The sequence below is a fragment of the Lepidochelys kempii genome, chromosome 22 (assembly GCF_965140265.1).
Source record: "Lepidochelys kempii isolate rLepKem1 chromosome 22, rLepKem1.hap2, whole genome shotgun sequence".
NCBI classification, from domain to species: Eukaryota; Metazoa; Chordata; order Testudines; family Cheloniidae; genus Lepidochelys; species Lepidochelys kempii.
In genome coordinates, this window is record NC_133277.1 from 7,163,595 (window position 1) to 7,179,563 (window position 15,969).

General features: G+C 46.0%; 1 protein-coding gene across 3 annotated transcripts in view; it reads left to right on the forward strand.

The window, feature by feature from the left end:
- NFRKB (nuclear factor related to kappaB binding protein) overlaps window positions 1–15,331 on the forward strand; it is a 34,662-nt gene extending 19,331 nt beyond the window's left edge. For all 3 annotated transcript variants that reach the window (XM_073321176.1, XM_073321178.1, XM_073321177.1), the window contains 11 exons: window positions 604–778; window positions 2,107–2,213; window positions 2,712–2,835; window positions 4,096–4,175; window positions 5,010–5,230; window positions 5,370–5,643; window positions 5,941–6,162; window positions 6,763–7,548; window positions 9,826–9,932; window positions 11,297–11,432; window positions 12,290–15,331. In XM_073321176.1, coding sequence (XP_073177277.1) covers window positions 604–778; window positions 2,107–2,213; window positions 2,712–2,835; window positions 4,096–4,175; window positions 5,010–5,230; window positions 5,370–5,643; window positions 5,941–6,162; window positions 6,763–7,548; window positions 9,826–9,932; window positions 11,297–11,432; window positions 12,290–12,415 — 2,358 coding nt within the window. In that variant the 3' untranslated portion in view covers window positions 12,416–15,331. The remainder of the gene's footprint in view (window positions 1–603; window positions 779–2,106; window positions 2,214–2,711; window positions 2,836–4,095; window positions 4,176–5,009; window positions 5,231–5,369; window positions 5,644–5,940; window positions 6,163–6,762; window positions 7,549–9,825; window positions 9,933–11,296; window positions 11,433–12,289) is intronic.
- The last annotated feature ends 638 nt before the right edge of the window (window positions 15,332–15,969 follow it).

Here is a 15,969-nt window from a genome sequence, read left to right on the forward strand (position 1 = left end):
GAGGTCTATGAAAAGGGGTGGACTGAGTCCTTTGCTTTCCACTTGTGGTGTGGTATACATTTACATGAGAATCCTCGCCACCTGGATGTACTAGGGTTTCTGACTCCATTCACTAAACAGGAAATAAACTAGTGGAATTCACCTTTCATGTTTGGAATCTCTAAATGATTTGACACTTGTGATAGTTGCTTAATTTCTGCCACACTTCACATTCCTCTCCCCCCCCCGCCCCCTTGACTCTAATGGGTGGTTAGATTAGCCAATTCAAACACAATACATTTCATTTGTATTAAAAATAATCCTTTGTGTAAGAGATGTTATATTAAATTAGGACCCAAGGGCACCAGCTGGCAGATGCTTCAGGGAGAGGCTTCAAACCTACTATTGCACTTCATAGTGCATGGTACTGAATCACAGGAGCTATTCCTTTGTGACCTGACTGGTACTGCCTCACACCCTGAAGCATGATAGTTGTTTCACTCAAGTTATAGTGCAGGTGCTCTGCTCTCTAGATACACGGCTAATCGTCAAATGTGCGAAGACCTTTTCCTTCACCGTATACCTCCTGCTGAGCTGTGTCATCTCCCATCTCCCCACATCCAGGAGCGCTACCGTTACAGCCAGCCCCACAGGGCCTTCACTTTCCGCATGCATGGCTTTGAGTCAGTGGTTGGTCCCGTGAAGGGAGTGTTTGACAAAGAGACCTCGCTGAACAAAGCTCGGGAGCATTCTCTCCTGCGATCCGACAGGCCGGCATATGTGACCATCTTGTCTCTTGGTAAGGTGGCAGTGTCCTCAGCAATACAAGCTTTTTTTAAATCTTTCCTACCAACGTGCCTCACTCGGGGCTTTACACAGCGAAAACTTAGCAGGAGGAGCGGGGAATTGGGTGACCTATGCAAGGGTAAAAAAAAATTTCGAATGAGGAGCTGATAAGGAGTTGGAGAGATTCAGGGAGGCTGTTCCAGATGTCAGGAACAGCAGAAGTGAAGATTTTTTTTTTTTCATTTGAGAGAGACAGAGGAAATGGGGAGGAAAGCAGAGAAGGAGAGAGGAGGTCCTTGAGGCTGGTTGGAGCAAACCATGGAGAGTTTGGAAATCGGGAGAGGTATTTTGGGCTGGATCCTGATATAAAGAGACCCCAGGGGAATTGTTGGGCAGTGTGGAGTGAGAAGGTGGGTGCTGGCATTCTGCACATGCTGGATTCAGGCATTACAGAAGGGGGGCTGCAGTAGCCGAAGTGAGAGAAGTTGACGGAAAGATGTAGAGTGGAGGTGAATCCAGCTTCATTCTAGAAAGCTGGCTCTTGTCTTATGCTCCCATGGATAACATTTTCGACAGTGTTTCTGTTCTGCATTTTTATGCCTCACAAAGAAAGGGATATGGATCCGTTACAGATCAGCCCTTAGTTTTGGAAAGAGCCTGTTAGGAACTATTAGCCATGGGGATTTAACTCATGCCTGAATGCACTATGGTACTGCCTCTTCACGACGCGGGGTGTTAAGTCTTCTGGCAGAAGGCCCGAAGGCTTAGTCCACAGTACAGGCAGAGATAGCCATGACTCAGAGCTGCCCCTTCCCTGTAACTACAGTTTGAAGAAAGTCTTTAGCAGTTGCAGGTTTCTATTGCTGAAACAACCTCTACTGATTTACAAGGGAAGTTTCAACCAGGCGCAAATGTTAGTGCAGAAGGTATTTTGCTTTAAACCATTATAGAAGAGTACATGCAGATTAGGTACAGCCCTTGGGCTCTGACCTAGTTGCCAGATTGGTCCTCTGTATTGCAAAGTTTGGATGCTGAAGTTGAGTGGCAGAGCCAGAATTTGCACCCCTGAGTTAGTCCCTCCAGCCCACAGGCCCCCAGGGGTTGAAGATGCTGCATATTGCACTGGAGCTGCCCTTTGCCATCTATGGCAGTCTCAGTATGGTGGATTCTGGGAAGGTATCCGTGGGAGGCTCTCCTCAGTCAAAGGCAAGAGCCCATGATGGGGAGCCTGTGAATGAGATGGAGAAACAAAACAGGAAAATATAAATTGAGGGGCTTGAAGACAGCTGCTTAGATTTGCAGCTGGAGCCCTGACTAAGCCTTGTTTTCCTGTCATCTCAGTTCGCGATGCTGCGGCCCGCCTTCCGAATGGAGAGGGTACACGTGCTGAAATCTGTGAGCTGCTTAAAGATTCCCAGTTCCTGGCTCCCGATGTCACCAGTGCCCAAGTAAGTTGGATGACAAAAGTCCATATAGGGATAGTTGCCATTTCTAAGCCCCGGAAACCACCATCCCCTCCTAAAAAATCCATTGAGGAAGATCGGCACTGTTTGGTGACTGACGTAAGGCCCAGTACCTTGTGGCTCATGGAGGTGGAAATGGGAGCTGTATACATTTTATTGGGCTACTACAGCGCCCGCGCACCCTCTGAGCTTTCGATGGCCAAAATATAGCTAGCATGTCAAATGTGGCCCACAGAGTTCATACTGCTCTCATCTTTGCTACAGAGCTGAAAGTCTTTTGATATGGGTAGACAAACAGCAGCATAGGCTGGAACCTGTATTCTCCAAAGGCTGCACCTCCTTGTTCAAATGAGGTTCGCTAATAGTCGCTTCCATTTTTATGCCAAATAGATTCAGCCTTTAAATTCCTGGCCATTTGCGAACATGACCATTGGTTGGGTAAAGTTTGGGCACGTTTAGTTTACTGAGAGTTCTGTTTTTCAGGTTAATACAGTTGTGAGCGGTGCCCTGGACCGGCTACACTATGAGAAAGATCCCTGTGTGAAATACGATATCGGACGCAAACTGTGGATATACCTGCACCGGGACAGGAGTGAAGAGGAGTTTGGTAGGTGCTTGCTGTAGGGAGCCATATAGCATTTGGAGTGGACTTGTTTGTGATACTTTAAAATCTCTAGATGAATATTTGCAAGGGTTAGTGTGAGGTTAAAAATGTCCTGGCTTATTAATACAGCAGTAGGGAAGCAGTGGCTCTGAAAATGATTTGTGGATTGTGGTGGATAATCAGCTGAACATGAGCTTCCCAGTGTCATGCCCCGGCCAAAAGAGCTAATGGGATCCTGGGGTGCATAAACAGAGGAATCTCAAGTAGGAGCAGAGAGATTATTTTACCTCTGTATTGGTCACTGGTGTGACCACTTCTGGAATACTGTGGCCAGTTCTGGTATCTGCAATTCAAAAAGGATGTTGATGATTTGGAGAGGGTTCAAAGGAGAGCCATGAGAATGATTTAAGGGTTAGAAAATATGTCTAAGTCTCAAGAAGCTCAATCTATTTAACGTAACAAAGCAAAGGAATAAATATTTAATAATAGGCTCTTCTATCTAGCAAAGAAAGGTATAAGGCAAACCAACGGCTGATAGTTGAAGCTCGACAAATTCAGACTGGAAATATGGCACAGATTTTTGACAGTGGAATAATTGGAACATTTTACCCAGGGTCTTGGTGGATTCTCATCCCTGACAATTTTTAAATCAAAGATCAGATGTTTTTCTTAAAGATCGGCTCCAGGTATTATTTTGGGACCGTTCTATAGCCTGTGTTGTACAAGAGGTCAGACTAGTTGATCACTGTGATCCCTTCTGGCCTTGGAATCTATGAAATACCTCTTCTATTAGAAAATGCTAAAAATCTTATTTTCATCTTTTGTGCTGTTGCTCATCTTGTGTAATGAAATGAGTATAGTCTGTTTCACTTCCCTTTCTAGTCACTGTCTGGTCATTGACACCACTCCATTTGCTGTTGAGCACTGATCAACAGAATAATATTATTAAGTTGAAAGACTTGAATGTTTTCCCAGAAAAGGGATGATCCATGTGCAAGAAAAGTGTACAGGTGTACATACAGCTGTGGTAGATGCATGTGCAATTGTCTGTGTTTCTGTGCACATTTTTTTCACATGGATTTCCATCATTTTGGCCAAACTTTCAGGTCTTTCGGTCCGATTTTATTTTTTGTTGATTGGCAACTGACAGCTTTTGATGTGGTGTCTCTCAAGACGAATCTAAAGTTGGTGAATAGCCATTCAAGTATGCTATTTCAGCTTTTCTTTATCCGGGGATTGTCCCACAATTGTTCCTGTCTGCAGAACGGATTCACCAAGCTCAAGCTGCTGCAGCAAAGGCCAAGAAAGCCCTCCAGCAGAAACCGAAACCTCCAGCCAAGACAGTAAGTTGCTTTGTGCAAGTGTGTGGCACAAAGAATACAAGGGATAGGATGGCTTTGTGACACCGAACTTTTCAGTTTGAGGCTATTGGTTCAAATTCAGTTCTTGTTCATGGGGCTTCAAATCATTACCATCTGTTTGGAGTTACATTCACACTCACACAGAATGAATTGGTGAGTCTCAATCCAGTTCCCAGTGGACAATTGTCCATGCTACAAAATCCACACCACAGTTGGCACTAATAGTCATCGGTGGTGGGCTCAGCAGAGAGGCCAATGAAATGGAATTATGCATCCTTCCCTAGGTTGAGGCTCATTGGCAGGATGGGGTGTGTGTGTGTGTGTGTGTGTGTAATGCTTGTCCTGCCATTATCCATGCTGTTCTTAAGCTATGGTTAAATAGAGGACTTCATTCTCTAGGGCTGTCAACCAGCATTTTTTTATTAGCACTAAATTAATTTTTGAGCAAAATAATTTCTAGTTAGCAAACTAGCCAGTTGGCAGTGGGAGACGTGAGATTTTTAGGTCTGTCTGACATAGTGGAAATAGAAGACCTAAGAAATGTGCATACATCCACCACTACTGAAATGTAGTCATCCCTGAAAGCATCAGCAGCCAAACAGCTGCAGTCACCCTGTGCCACATTGGAAAGGGAGGAGAATCATTTGCCTCTAACCTCAAGGTTCTGCTTTTATTGAAAGTGCTTTAAGGGCTCATTTACGTCCGCACAAAGAAGCGTACCTCCATTTTTAAGGGCTCGCCCACAATATCCCTGCGCAATGAACTACTGCGCTTGTTTCCATAGGGACCCTCACTCCAGTTGCACTTTTGTTGCAGAAGTCGAGTAGCAAGGAGAGTTCAGTGAAAGTGTTCCCCAGCAGCACTTCAGAGCCAAGCCAGCTGAGCCTCAGTGACTCCAGTATGCCACCAACCCCTGTGACTCCAGTGACACCCACCACACCGGCATTGCCAGCGACACCCATTTCACCTCCTCCAGTCTCTGTGGTTAGCAAGACTGTTACAAGTGTTGGACCGGAGCCAGCTAAGCCAAGCCAAAGGTAATGCTTCCCCTGCGCTCCTTTGTGTTCCAGTGTTAGCAGAGAACAAATTCAATGCATGAACTGTGGGCACTGTTGGTCTCTCTTGTTGTCTTTCTTTATAGCTTCATTAACCCACTGACTTTCCATTTCTCCATAGTGTTCTCTTGGTGTCCTCTCCTCCCATGCCCCAGCTTGGGACGCTGCTCTCCACAGGTCAGAGTGCACAGACGCAGGCTGGGTCACAGCCGCCTCCAACCAGGGTGGTAAGCCATACCGCCTCCTCCTCAGGACTCCCGCAGGTCCGTGTGGTCACTGCGCAGTCCAGCCTCCCACCTGTGTCTCAGCAAACCCCAGTGGTAACGCAGCAGCAGCAACCTGCATCAGTGCCTCAGATCCGTGCGACAGCCACACAAACAAAAGTACCACCTCAGGTGAGAATAGCCATGTAGAAATGGTGAGCCAGCTCTCGACTACTTTTCACTCTGATAGATCCCATAGCACTCTGGAGATAATATATACGAATCACTCACCAGCTGCTAACAAGCCATCTCATCTGAGGAGGAACAGTTTTCAAGGAGGAACGTGATGAAGGGAGGCATATGGGTCAGGGCAGGGAGAAGGGTCCCAGGTCTCTTGGACAGTGTGCCGGCGAGTGGCAGAAGGGCACAATGGGGAAGTGAATATCTTGCCCGTGACCATGCGTCTTTTGCTTTCACTTTTTACATTAGGCTGTTATGACCGTACCAGTGAAAGCCCAAACCAGCCCAGTGCCGGTGCAACGGCCAGGTGCCTCTGTGACAGGGCAGGCAGGTATCGCTGTGACAGCACTCTCTGCAGCATCCAGCCCCACTGCAAAGCCAGCAACCAGCTCTCCAGGCAGCTCTGCACCAACCTCCTCCTCTTCCACTACTGTCATCCAGAATGTAGCTGGCCAGAATATCCTTAAGCAGGTGAGAGGCACAAATGGGGAGCTGGACTGTGACTCACTCTTCTATTTCTTTTAGCTTAACAGAGGGCTTAGGTATCCAGATATAAAAGGCTAGTGGAAAACTACAGCAAGTCCATTACCGCTGGAAGGTTTTGTTGCCTGTGCAGGTTCAAGCAGTTGAAGGCTTGCTGTATTTGGACCACGTTTTCAAATTCCAGTGTATGCACTTGGTCACACTGCAAGTGTAGATGTGGGGTGTGCGTGTGTGGAACATGCAGACGCCAAATGGACGTTTTTGACCCCTTCAGTAACCAGACGGATAGGCTTGGATGTTTCTTCCTGAGCTTGACTGAAAGGGAACTATATCTATCGTCCCTCAATCTCTTGTATGGCATGTGAGGGGAGGAAAGAGGTGCCAGCTAATGAGTCTTCGACACCATTTCCAGCAGCTCTCTAGAACCTTTGTTGGAGAATTGGTTTAGTTCTGATGGGGGAAGAGGTAAAAAGAGCAGCATCTGCTGAGTAATATCCGCCTGTTGGGAAGTTTTGTTTGTGTCTGGCTGCGTCTCGGGCCATTTCCTCACTGGATATAACAGGATTGTACCTCTTTTTGGTTTTCCAGGTGGCTATTACCGGGCAACTTGGCATGAAGACCCAGGCTGGAAGTGGCATCCCACTCACAGCTGCTAACTTCCGGATCCAAGGCAAGGATGTGCTGCGCCTGCCTCCCTCTTCCATCACCACGGATGCCAAGGGCCAGACAGTGCTGCGCATCACCCCAGACATGATGGCCACCCTTGCCAAGTCCCAAGTCACCACAGTCAAATTGACTCAGGACCTCTTCACAGCAGCCGCCGGGAGCAGCACTAGTGGGAAGGGCATCTCTGCAACCTTGCATGTGACGTCCAATCCTGTCCAGTCTGCTGATTCCCCAGCCAAGACTAGTACAGTCACTTCTGCTTCTCCCAGTCCTGCTGGGACCACGGTGGTTAAAGTGACACCTGACTTAAAGACTGCGGAGTCGACCAGTTCAGCTTTCAGACTGATGCCCGCTCTGGGCATGACTATGGCAGATCAGAAGGGCAAAGCCGTTACTACAGTGGCATCCACTGAGGCTAAGCCAGCTGCCACCATAAGAATTGTGCAAGGACTGGGGGTTATGCCGCCGAAAGCAGGGCAGACTATTACTATGGCCACTCATACCAAGCAAGTGCCCTCTTCCTCTTCAGTGAGCATACCTGGCACAGTTCATACCTCAGCTGTTTCTTTACCAACCATGAGTGCTGCGGTGTCCAAGGCAGTTGCTGTGGCCTCCGGGGCAGCTGGCACTCCAATAACCATAGGAACAGGAGCCACTGCTGTGCGGCAGGTACCAGTGAGCACCACAGTCGTATCCACATCCCAGGCAGTAAGTAGCTCATGCTGTCCCTTGTGGTTGGGGTGAGAGGGGATAGTCTCATTCCCTCTTTCTGCTGAAACCTCCCAGATCCCTCTTAATTAGGGCACTAGCTGAACTTCAAGCATAGAGCATTTAAGGACTAACCCGCTCATAAGAGTTGCACAGTGACTGCTAAGAAGCATTGTGCCAGGAAGTGGGATGGCTTCTGGCCGCTAGGAGGCAGATTCAGTTAAGTCATTTGCCCCCGCTGCTGGTTCCCAACCCTCCCCTCAGGCCAGGAGCCTGCACGTTAGAATTGAGTGAGAGCAGGAAGGCGCCCTCGTTTAAGTGTGTGGGTTATGGAGTAAGGTTTAGAGGGGTGGGAGAGGTCTTGCCCGTCTCAGTCCCATACCAGTGGTCAGAAGGTTGGCAGAGCTCCTGCGTCAAGGAGAGTGGCGACGGGGAGGGAGATGGGAGCTGAATTTACTTTCCTCCTCCTCCTCCCATTTCAACAAAGAACTGATTTAAAGATAGGGTCTCAGAGGGCTACCCTACCTGGGAGCTGAACTGTAGAAAAGTGGATACAAGTTTATAAAGCGTGCCAGTCATCAGTAACCAATGTTGATGGGAAAAGGTACAAAAGGGAGTTAAGAGACTAAGGATGAATCTGCTAAACTAGTTCTAATGATAACCCATCTCTGGCTGCAGTTTATAGTCGCTTTTTTTCCCACCCCACCCTGTCCCAGATAGGCCTCCTTAGTCTGGACAAAATCCAGAGCCAAGGTGGGCTGCAGGGAGAAGACTTGATGCTGATTTTTCCAAACTGTCAGCACATTATTCCAGCTTGATTCTCAGCCCCAGCAAAATATCCTCACCAAAATGGCAAGCAAGGCCCCATGTACTCTGCAAGCTGGGTGGAAATTATGTGGCAAGATCCCTGGATTCTGCAGTCCACCAGGGCAGCAGGCTGGAGATGCTGTGTCAGCTTTGGATAAACTGAAAAATTTGAAGTTTTCACTGAAATCAATATGAAAAGGAATAATCCAGTCACTGCAGTTTTCCGTTCTGTTTAATTTAATATTCAATTCAGTATTATTTTATGCTGCCCGACAAAGTTGATTTTTTAATATGCTAAAGAATTTTATATAAAAGTTGCATAACTATTATTGAAGCTGTTGCAGAAGCTGAAGGTCGGGAAGCGGGGTAAGGTAGGGTACGGATGGGGTTGTAGGCATCAGAGGCAGTATGAGAGGCAGTCAGTGTGACAGTCCCTGTTACCTGGATGTTAAAATGATCAGCAGTGAAATAATAAGTAGATTTGACAATAACATTTCCACCTTTTTAAATTCAACATCAATACTTTACTGAGGTGAATGGGGGCAGTTTGGTGCTCTCAGATCCCATTGCTCAGGCTCTCAGCAGACTCCGGCAGACATAACTCCATTGGTGTATTCTTGGTTCATGTTTGGAAAGCTTTCTTTGCAACCAGAAAGGCTAGAAACCATTTTTTGTTGCTAAGCATCAGAGGGGTCGCCATATTAGTCTGGATCTGTAAAAGCGGCAGAGTCCTGTGGCACCCTTATAGACTAACAGACCTATTGGAGCATGAGCTTTTGTGGGTGAATCCCCACTTCGTCGGATGCATTTTTTGTTTGTTTTTTTAATGGGGGCTTATAGTATAAAAGGTGATTGTGCAACTAATACCATGGCTGCAGAACCTTGAAATATGCTTGGTCTTGGCTAAAAGCTGCCTTCAAAACGCTGGTGGAGAGGGTCTTCCTTCTCATGTTACAGTAAGTTTTCTCTGTGACAAGTTTGTCCCTACTGCAATAGTGGCCTAAAATCCTCTATCTTGTCACTTAGCCACACAAGCCTCTTTTGCGCCTAAGATTCTCTGGAACATGTACCTCCTGGAATGGCGTCCGCTTTGGAATTTCATGAGGTGCTGCCTGTGTGGAGCTGGGAGTTCAGGAAAAGTTGACGCCAGCCCTTTTTGAGTTGTAATGCCCAAAGATAAGCTCCTGAAACAATATCTCCGTAAAGGCAGCTAAATAAGTGGTCTGACAACTTTAGGCTCCCAAAAGTTAACCAAACAACCCTTCCCTGAGAAATGCTGCTGTGGAGACACAGGGGTGAGCAAGCTGTTGGGTAGGGTGCATTTTAAAAAGCCAGAAATGAGAGACAGATTGCATTAGCAAAGCTGAGAACTGCTGTCGCTTTCTACACCAGGACTGCAAGTGGCACCTGTATGTTGCCAGACTCTTCACTGAACTCCCAATATTGTCTAATATTCTTCCACTTCCCTAGGGTAAACTGCCAGCTCGAATCACAGTGCCGCTGTCAGTGATCAGCCAGCCGGTGAAAGGCAAGAATGTGGTGACAGCCCCCATCATCAAAGGCAACCTCGGGGCCAAGTGAGTCATGTGCAACCTTCCAGTGAGCAGCATTTCCGTTTGTTGGATCTCTCCTTCTCGCATAGAGAGCAGTTGGGTTCATGGAGATCTAGAAATAGAGGCTGGACGTGCCACAACCACAGGAAATCTGAGGGGATATGCCCATCTTGCATGATCTGAACACGATTCCTGCTCAGTGCTCCAGAGGAAGGCACTTCCAGATAATTCCTCCAAGGCCATGGTGGGCAACCTGCGGGCCACATGTGGCCCAGGAGGGTAATCTGATTGTGGGCCGCAAGACATTTTGTTGACCTTGACCGTCTGCAGGCACCGCCCCGCAAAGCTCTCTGTCCACGGTTCGCCATTCCCGGACAATGGGATCTGCGGAAAGTAGCAGGCTGCAGAGACCTGCTGGCCGCCACTTCCCGCAGCTCCCGTTGGCCACAAATGGCGAACCGCAGCCACTGGGAGCTGTGTGGGGCCCTGCCTGTGGACGGTCAATGTCAGTAAAATGTCTCGTGGCCTGCAATCAGAATACCCTGGTGGGCTGCAGGTTGCACACCACAGCTCCAAGGTCTTTGTCCTGGAGGAGAATTTGTTCCCTACTCTGAACTTAGCTATCAGCTCAGCTTTCTCACATGAGCGAGAATCGCCCTGATGAAGTATCTAATCCTATTCATGATCTGAGGCCCAATCAACATGAGAGAAACTAGGTCACAAGTGTAACTGCATCAACATAGATCCCATCAGCATGCAAGTAATGGTCCATTTTCATTCCTAGATTCCTTGTCACATTACTCTAGCCAGCACATCCAGGGCAGGAAATTCCACATGCTGATTGCATTCTGCATTATCTAGGAGGGTGTTTCATTACCCACCATCTGGTTAGACTAACCCACGGACAAGAAGCAGGGATGACCCTCAGAGCTGTTGGTGTTGCAGAAAGATGACTAGCATGCCGTTCCTTCTGCCATGCAGCATGGTGAATGTTAGCATAGCTGATTTGTTCTAACCTCTGTCAATATAGTCAAATGACAAACTAAAAACCAGTGCTAAATGAGTCCGGGGCTTTCGTCTCTTAGCTGCTGAAGAGCAGTTTAGTCACAGAAACACATACTTTCTTACAAAATCAGCAGTTACTGCATTTAGCTAAGTACAGGTATGCTACAACAGAACCATATTATCATTTGCATTTCCAGCTACTTTTGAAAATAACCAGAATTTGGTAGTTACTCTTAAATGCCAGGGTGGTCCCACTGTCTCGCTCACAGCTAAGTCGGGAGCTGCATGCAGGGCTATATGGGGAGTCCTAGGTTGTGTCACTGAGTCCAGTTGATTCAGCCCTCTGCATCACTATTGACTTCACAATTGGTTTCTGTCTTTAGCATCAGTGGACTGGGTCGGAATATCATCCTGACTACCATGCCAGCTGGGACAAAACTGATTGCTGGGAATAAACCAGTGAGCTTCCTGACAGCTCAACAGCTACAACAGCTGCAGCAACAAGGCCAGGCCACGCAGGTAGGAACTATAGGTCTGCCCTTCCGGTCTTCACTGCAGTAACGTCTCCATAAAGGTCTTGCCCTTGAAGAGACAAGGTTCCATGGACATTGGTACCCAATCTGCAAATGTATGTCTTTGGTGTTTGCATTGAGCATATTTAGTTCATTGCCCCACTTCCATTTATATAGCATCTGGATTTATGTTTTAAATTTTAACGAAATGGGCTGCTGGATAGTAAGGATGAAGAGAGAGAACGATATTAATGTCAGGCAGCTTTTCTCCCTCTGTGGTGGCTTAGGGCTAAAAAGATTGTATCTTACAGTTTTGCTCTTCTCTAGCACCTTCCAGCCAGAGATCTGCAGCTTGAACTTCCTCTGTCTCCTAGGGCAAATCACATCAGTCTTTGTGCATCAGTTTCCCATCCATAAATTCAGTATGATAATAGTGACTGGGAAGTTGCAGGGTACTTCAAGAGCCTATGATATGAGGCCTGTAGAAGTCCAAAGTATCCAACAGATCAGATGCCTTTGTTCTGAAAATCTGAAAGCTGCTGAGATTTGGGATTTTATTCAAACTGGTGATGAATCCTTTTTCGCTAGAATCTGTCTCTTACCCCGCCACCCGTCCCTCCTCCACTGCACCGTCCCAGACAGTCACTGGATGCTTTGAACTTGCTGATGACAAACTGTGCAGTCAGTGGCTTTCAGTATTGCTCGTATGGGTGACTTTTGGACTAACTTTAATGCTGGCTGAGACTGAATCAGGTGAAGTCTTTGCCCTGAGTTAATGCTGGCCCACTGGGATTGATGCTGTGCATGCAGTGTGATATCCTATTGTGCTCTAGTGTGAATTAAATGCTCTTTCATTTCAAACAGGTGCGAATTCAAACAGTATCGGCCTCCCATCTCCAGCAGGGAACAGTGTCAGGCTCTACCAAAGCAGTCTCTACAGTTGTTGTGACAACAGCACCATCTCCGAAACAGACACAGGATCAACAGTGAACATCAGCTGTGAAAAGGAATCCCTTTCCAAGAGTTTCCCTGGCCTTATTATCCTCCCCCTATCCATCACCAGTCAGGGCTTCTTAGGTGCCAACACTGGCCATCCAGAGATTGGACTGGAGCCCCACCTGTGCCAAAAGCAAAACATGGCTTGCCTGGAAGCAGAATTGTGGTATCCACTGGAAACCTCAGTAGAGCAACACAAGACTCTGTACTTAAGAATCTAAACATCTCAGTTCAGAGTTGTAAAATCCAGCTCTAAGCAGTGACTAATTGGAGATTTTACTATGCGTCTTCATTCGCTTCTCATTCTAATTGCCCCTTTTGCAAATGGCAGTGTCCTTTGCTGTCATTGCATTATGTTCTGGGTTAGCCTCAGGCAGTCAGCCTGCGTTCTTCCTTTACCAGTGGAACTTGCTGCTAGGGGAAGAGGGATTTGGTGACTCTCTGAAGTCATGGACAAGCTACATTCTTGGTCTTGAAGTCCAGCTGTCAGTTCCCTTTATATCCTGTAGAGGTGGCTGTTGTTGGTGGCTGATTTTATTGTTGCGGCTTAACCTGTATGTAATACAAATTCTATATATTTATTTATTTTATAACTTTTTAAGGCCTCTGCTTTCACTTCCCAATTACCACCACCATCTCAGATTTCTGGAGAAACTTTCCCTTTGTTATCCTTGCAAAGGCCAGAGAGAAGAGTCCTGTCCCATAGCATGCCTGATGAAGAAAACCTCTGCTGTAAAATAGCTAATAACTATTGGTGGGAGGAAATCTGCATGTCTGAGAGTCTGGCTGTGAATGAGCTCAGAGCAAGGACGCAGGAAGAAAAGTCTGCCAGGGAATTTCCCTTCTTACATTTCTCAGTGACTGAATCATCAGCCAGAGAAGACGACGGCCTGTTTAAAAGGAAAAGAGAACAAGCCTTCAGTTTTGTCCACGCTGCATTCACTCTGACTCAAGCAGGAGAAGTGTTTTACTTTTAACCTATGTTGATGCTGGCCTGGCCTTATTTGATTTTTATCTGTCTCCGATTTTTCTTGATATGCAATTTGTTGGGATTGTGCATGTTACAGATCAGGAGATGAACTGACTTCTGCTCCGAACTCTGACATCACTGGAATGCTTTCTCTGAATGAGTCTAGAAGAAGTGTCCGGGTACGAGAAAAAAACAATGCAGAAAGCAGTTTTATTTACAACCCATGCTCCAGAGATCTAACTACCCTCCCACTTAAATCCAACTTGCCATCTCCCTTCAATTCTAGACAGACCATTTCATTTTGGCAAGGAAAGAGTTCTGTCCTACTGTTGTGAAATGCAGTGTGATCATCTGATCTGCTAAGGGCTAAGAGACACTGTTCGTCTACATTTATAAGAAGGTTTCTTTAACGTTGTTCCTCTTGTTTTTTTAATACACTGTTTTTGCCTTTGATTGATACCATCATTGAAGTATCTATTTAAAAAGGAAAGCCCTGCTATTCACCATCTTCCAATGTTTAGCTGAATTGTTGAGGCTCAATTCTGCTTGAAAGCCTCAGTTGTAGCTAGTCATTGCTGGCTCAGGTACTGTTGATCCAGGCAGCATGAGGCTTTTGATCGAATTTAGATTGAGACCTTGTATGTCATGCACTCTTTTTTTTAAAAATGATAGCCAACCCACTTTGGGAAAATCAGGTAGAAAAAATATATCAGGAGGCAGATGGCAGCTGCATTTGAGCAGAGCTAGGTACCTAAATGCACCATTTGAAAATATTCTCTTGAATCATGGTTTTTGTGCAATTAACAAGATCTGGAAAGATAAAGCTGCCTTTCCGCCCCCATCCCCATATCAGTCACTTCCTGCGTCTTTGTCCCTTTTCCTTCAGGATGGAGAACAGGTTTTGGTTTGAAGCTGAATTCTTTAACCCGAGTTTAGCTCCGTCAGGTAACCAAAGCTAGTCAAATATAGAGCTCAACTGAGGTGCTATCCACAATACACCTGAATTTTTTATATATAAATCCTATCCCAAATCAGGGTAATCCCCATTTGCAAGTCATATTTAACAGAGTTAAGTCTCAGGCCTTGGAGACGTGCAGAATGTCTTTTTTACAGTGTGCAGCCCTGCGGCTGTAGTGTAGCCTGTTACTGGTAATTAGATGTGGTTTGTAACTCTGGAACTCATGGCATTACACAGGGGAAAAAAGCTGTACCCTAGCATCAAACCAGATGCATTATTGTGGTGGGAGATACCCTCAGTTGTGCAGAAGGTGGGGTTTACTCAGGGCCAGCCAGGCTCTATTAAACTCGACCCTCTTGAACCCTTGCCCCCTTTATTTTTGATGGGTTTGAGCTTGTTTTCCTTTCACCAGCTGGTGCCACAGATAAGTTATTGATCATCTGTGTTGTGGTAGCACCTAGAACCTACACGTGAAGGATCAGGGCCCTGTTGCTTTGGGCACTGCGTATGCACACAGTGGAAAGATGGCCCCTCCCCCAAAGAGTTTACAGTCAGTTTAAAACTGACTCCTCCACTCAAGATACTTGGGGTATCCATGCAGCATTCATCGGCTCTACCCACCCAGGGAGAGTTTGAAAGCCATTTTCACCAAACCAAGTTCTTCAACAATTTTTTTTTTTGTTTTTTTTCGCCAAACCATTCTAGCAGTTTAGACAAATGTTCCGTTTTCCTCTGCTATTTTTAGGTTTGGCACAATTCACTTTTTAAAAAATAATTTCAATGGATAATTCAACCTTTATCTTTAAGCATTTTTTTTATTTTTATCATTTTAAATTTTCATAGTTATGGGAAATCATGGGGGGGATCGGACAATATTTTAATGACCGTAGATGTTGATATTCAAAAGTTTAAAGCTTTATAGCCAATAAAACACCAATTGTCAATATGTCAAAATGTACAAAGTAAATATCCTTAAATCAAACTTCAGTACTTTCTCACGCAGCACTCTTCTTTCTTTGCCGATCTGTCTGCTTTGGTTCTTATCAGTGGAACTTTTTTTTTTTGTCGTGTGTGTGTGTACGTACCATGAAGTTAGATAGACAAGATGGGATGGGTGAGTTTTGGACCGACTTCTGTTGATGAGAGAGACAATCTTTCGTGCTTACATAGAACTCTTGTTCAGGTCTAGGAAATGAACTCCGTGTTACAAGGCGGAATAGAATAGATTGCATAGCATAGGTAATTAACTCCTATTTCAAGGGACTATTCAAGGTGAAGTGGCCTGTTAACCTTTTTCCAGTCATAGAAGGGAGGTGGAGGGGCGGGGCAGGAGAGAGAGAGATGGGTTACGGATTGTTGTAATAAGCCATAAATCCAGTGTCTCTGTTCAGTCCATGTTTTTAGTACCAAGCAAAGTTATTAATTTAAGCTCCCAGGCTCATCTTTTGTAGGAGCTGTGCCAGGTTTCCTTTGAGGATGTGGACTGAGAGGTCAAATATAGAGCCATCACTTTGTGAAAAGTGTTCACCCATAGGTGATGTGGTGTTTCTCTCTCCTATCATTCTTCGATGTGAGCTCTTTGAGAGCGTAGTGACAGTCTCGTTTCACCCACATAGTTGT